The sequence below is a fragment of the Impatiens glandulifera genome, chromosome 5 (assembly GCF_907164915.1).
Source record: "Impatiens glandulifera chromosome 5, dImpGla2.1, whole genome shotgun sequence".
Classification (NCBI taxonomy): domain Eukaryota; kingdom Viridiplantae; phylum Streptophyta; class Magnoliopsida; order Ericales; family Balsaminaceae; genus Impatiens; species Impatiens glandulifera.
Window position 1 is genome coordinate 27,250,009 of NC_061866.1, and position 4,309 is coordinate 27,254,317.

General features: G+C 45.1%; 1 protein-coding gene across 1 annotated transcript; it reads left to right on the forward strand.

The window, feature by feature from the left end:
• The first annotated feature begins 417 nt into the window (after positions 1-417).
• LOC124939155 (paramyosin-like) lies at positions 418-2,211 on the forward strand. Its single transcript, XM_047479662.1, has 3 exons — positions 418-849; positions 931-1,892; positions 1,983-2,211. Exons 1-3 carry the CDS (start codon positions 418-420, stop codon positions 2,209-2,211), a joined length of 1,623 nt encoding a protein of 540 aa, XP_047335618.1.
• The last annotated feature ends 2,098 nt before the right edge of the window (positions 2,212-4,309 follow it).

The following is a 4,309-nucleotide window of genomic DNA, read 5'->3' on the forward strand; positions in this document are numbered from 1 at the left end:
TCATCACTGCGACCGGAATATATACCGCTCTGTGACATATTCACTAAGTCGGTTCAGGCGAGAGGCTGAAATTTCGACAACCTCACCAGGGCAAAAATCGAGATGCTTATCGGCTTACTGAACGGCATAAACGTTAACTGGGCAAAGGAGGTTTTTCACAACCTAAAAGACATGGTGAAACCGGATTCCACCCGGTCATGGGGATACGCCATCCCACTTGGGAAGATCATGCTCCACAACAACATCAACACCGGTCCTGGTGTTCTTCTCTCGTCGAGCAAAATAATAAGATCCCGCCAATTCCTGGAGAAGAAGCAGCCGACCCCCGGTTCTATAGGTGGCCGAAGGAAGAAGTCTGCCGCTAAGAAACCGACTCTAGTAAAAGGCAAGTCCGGAAGCAAGAAGAACAAACAACCGATGGAATCCGCGGAACCGCCCTCTGACACGCGAGATGAGGACGATTCGGCCTCAAGCTCCGACCGAACAGCCTCACATAATACCGAAGAAAATGAGTCCGGTAAAGAAAAGGGACCGACTGAACAGGAACAATCGGCCAGTATTGAAACCGATGCAGACGACCGTGGGGAGGAAAACGTTCCCTTTGACAACGACCAGAAGATAACCGAAAATATAGTGCGCAGAATCATGGAGGAAATCGATCTGCGAGCTCAGGCGACTGCCGAAGTATACAGTGAGTGGTTCGGGTACCGGTGCAACAAATTCTTCAAGCATATGCTACCGGGCCTAACCGATGGACAAAGTTTCAGAAGGCTGAAGGAGATAGAAGAGGACGTCATCAGCCTAACAAACGCCAAGGATCCCAACGAAGCCATGGACCGACACGCAATAGTATAACCGCATGCTCGGCTACAAAAGCTAACCGTACATATACGAAAGCTTTCAGAAAGGTATGTTACGGGAACACCGAAGGCTAAATTACAACTCTTGGTGTTGGATATACTTGAGATAAAGAAAGGGGAATTCATTGACGAGATAGAGCGGCTTAAAGCGGTGCGCAGACAGCGAGATACAGCGCACTCTCCGTGTCTTGAGACCGATGACGGTCAGAATCCAGGTGATAAGTCTCCTCTAACGGATCGGGCTATCAACGAGACCGACGATAGGACAAAGCCTCATCTCACCGACAATCTTGAATCAGATCAAGTCCGGGACCTAGAACCGGCCGTCACAGAAGAAAAAAATAAGTCTCTCATTCAAGAGTTTGTCCACACCGCGGTCAAGCCCTGGAAGAAGAAAGCTAAGAGGGTCGCGGTTCAAGCATTCAAGATGGCCGAGACAGCAAGGAATGACCTTGGGAAGGCAAACGAGCGGCTTACAGAGATCGAAGTCAACTACCGTGACGACACGGTTCTATACGACGCTTATCTTAAGCGAACCGAAGACTTGGAAGGTACGACATCAAAACTGGTAGATGACTTGGAACGATTTCAAGAGAAAACCGAGCAACGACTTACAAAGGTCGATGAGGACCTGGGGCAGTCAAGCACCGAAGCCGCTTCAACACTCAACGGAGTCATAAGCCTCGAGGAAAAGAATGCAAGCCTTGAGGACCGAAATACCAAACTTGAAGTCGACCTCAAGGCGGTCACTGAGCAGGTGAATGAATTGATGAAGGCCAAGCTGGCTGCCGATACAGCGGTTGAGGACGCAAACGCTCGGGCGGCTAAGGATATTCAAGATACGCTGGATAAGGAGAACCGGAAAAACAAGGAGGCACCGCGGTCTGATGCAAACTTCGAAGACCGCCTACGGATATTAACGGCCCAAAATCCAGAACTCGCAAAATCCATAGCGGCTCGAGAAGCCAAGGAGGCAGAGCGGTTAAACGCTGAAAAACAAAGGCTCGAAGAATATGCCAAGGCTCACAAGAAGTCCAAGGCGGCTCCCTCCTCTTCGGTTCCGGCAACACGAAGGAGGAAAGTTTCTATGACGAAGGCTCAAGTCACCAAGATGCTGGGCAGAATCACCGAAATAGTTGTTGAAGAGGATGACTTCGAGGAGGATCTCGAACCGCGACCTACAAGACAACGAGTTTCCAATGCGGTTCCAGTCAGCACGGTCGCTCAACCGCTCTCTCCTCACCAAGACACCACGGGAGCAGGAGGATCTTCTTCAAGACCAGATCAACCGGTTGAGGACCAACCGACGGATGACCTGATGGCAGGCTTCCTGCCATCCGAATTGGAATAGGGGCTTTCCTTTCTATGTTTATTTCGGTTTTTATATATGATATTTTAGCCTTTTTCGGTCATCTTCACTTATATATATATAGTTATTTTTGGAAACCGACCTACATTTGCACTCTTACTAGATTTTGAATATTTTAAATAAAATAATCAAAAAGGGAGAAATTGATAAAATAAAAGATAAAAATTTTCAAAATTTTTCTCAAAATTTTCTAAAATTTTTCGAAAAATTCTCCCAAGTTAGTTTCCAAAAATCCGGCCAAATAAAACTCACAAAACCGGCCTACATTTGCAATCTTACATGATTTTGATAATTTTACATAAAATAATCAAAAAGGAGGAAATTGTTAGATAAAATTGGACCGGTTAATAGAACTTAACACAAATAAACTTCCTATGCAGGAACAGACAAAGAACCGGACCGGTCAAACCAATGAACCGGTTAAGAAGCTCAACCGGTCAAGTTATCAAACCGACCAGAAACATGACCGCACAAAGAAGGCAAGATCGGTCAAAACCAAAGGCCGGAAACACCAAATAGTCGGTCATTAACCGACCAGAAGCCAAAGCAATAACCGGAAGCCATCCGGTTAAGACAAATGACCGACCAGCATAAGAAGAAACTTCGGGTATCTGTTGAGAATGATACCAAAGGAACAGACTGAACATTTCCATATTCATACAAGTTTGAGGACAATCTGCAGGCTGCAGAAAACCGTCCTACAAGATCTTTCCACTTCAGGATAAATCAGAAAGGCAATCTTCCAAGTACAGACAACTTTCTAACCGATAGTTACCACATTGAGTAAAAGACAAACCTAGTCGGTTTGACCTACATACTGGAAGAATACACCGCCAGGTCTGAAACACTGAACCTCTGCTCAGCCAATCAAATTCAAGGAAGTGAAATATGACCGTTGGCACATTTCAACTATAAAAGGAGCAATAGAAGAGGAGTTAATGCGGGACACAGTGAACAATTAATTTACAAGTGAAAAGAGTGTGTTCTATCTCTAGAAAGCATAAGTGCTTAGTTGAAGTGTAATATTTACAATTTTGGTGTAAATTGTACGGGTGTTATCGAGCAGGAAATAAGTCTCGATCGGATTGTGTTTGTATTCCTTAGTGAATATCCTTCCCGCGGTTTCGAGAGGAAGGGGTGACGTAGGAGTTTTATCTCCGAACATCCATAAAAACCTGTCTTGTCATTTACTTTCTGTCGGTTCTACATTCTTACCGATTTGTACTAACCTACTTACACCGCTTTGACCGACTCTACAGTACATAAACCGAATCACCGAGTTACAAAACCGACCCAGCAACTTCCAAACCTGTCTTATCCAAAAACCGGTTCTGCCTATCTCGTGAGTGTGCTGCTTCAACCTGAAACAAACCTCTTTCGCGCTTGAACCTGGTTCAAGGATTTGTGACAGTTTGTGTAGTATTGAAACCCCGGTGTTAATCTCTAACCGGATTAATCACCACTCTTTGAGTAAGACGCGCTAACCGGCCCAACCCTGGTCCTCCAGCCGCGCCTAGATCCTAACAGAGTATGAATCTGCATGGATTGCTCTAGATGATTCTTCTCAGCTACCTTAGCAGCTTCATTCTGCTCCTCTTCTAACAGTTCATCTTCAGCTCTCTGAAATCTCTTAAATAGATTTCTAGAGTAGTGAAGAGGAATGTTGATATTTTCATGAACATTTCCCACAATGGTGTTGGGGAATAAACGGGGCTTTACATAACTTGCGTGTTGATCCTGTTCCTCCTCAGATGAGGAACTTCCTTCTTCAGCATTCTTATCTTGGAGGGTTCCCCCTCAGATCTGATAATCTCTGGTTGAGTTACCTCAACCACTTTCTCTTGGGCTTCCTCTGTTCTCACAATAGAGGATATCACAACATTTTCTTTAAAAGGAGCTTGAGCAGCCTCCTCAATCACATCTTCTTCAAGAGCTTCTTCTTCATTTGTTACAAGAGCTTGTTCAAAACCTTTCTCAACAGGGTTGAAATTAGCCTTTCTGGCTTCAAGAATTGGGAACTGAGCTCTTCCACATAGGCATGCTTCAACGAGATCCTTTCTCTTTAGAGCCTCAGCTACCT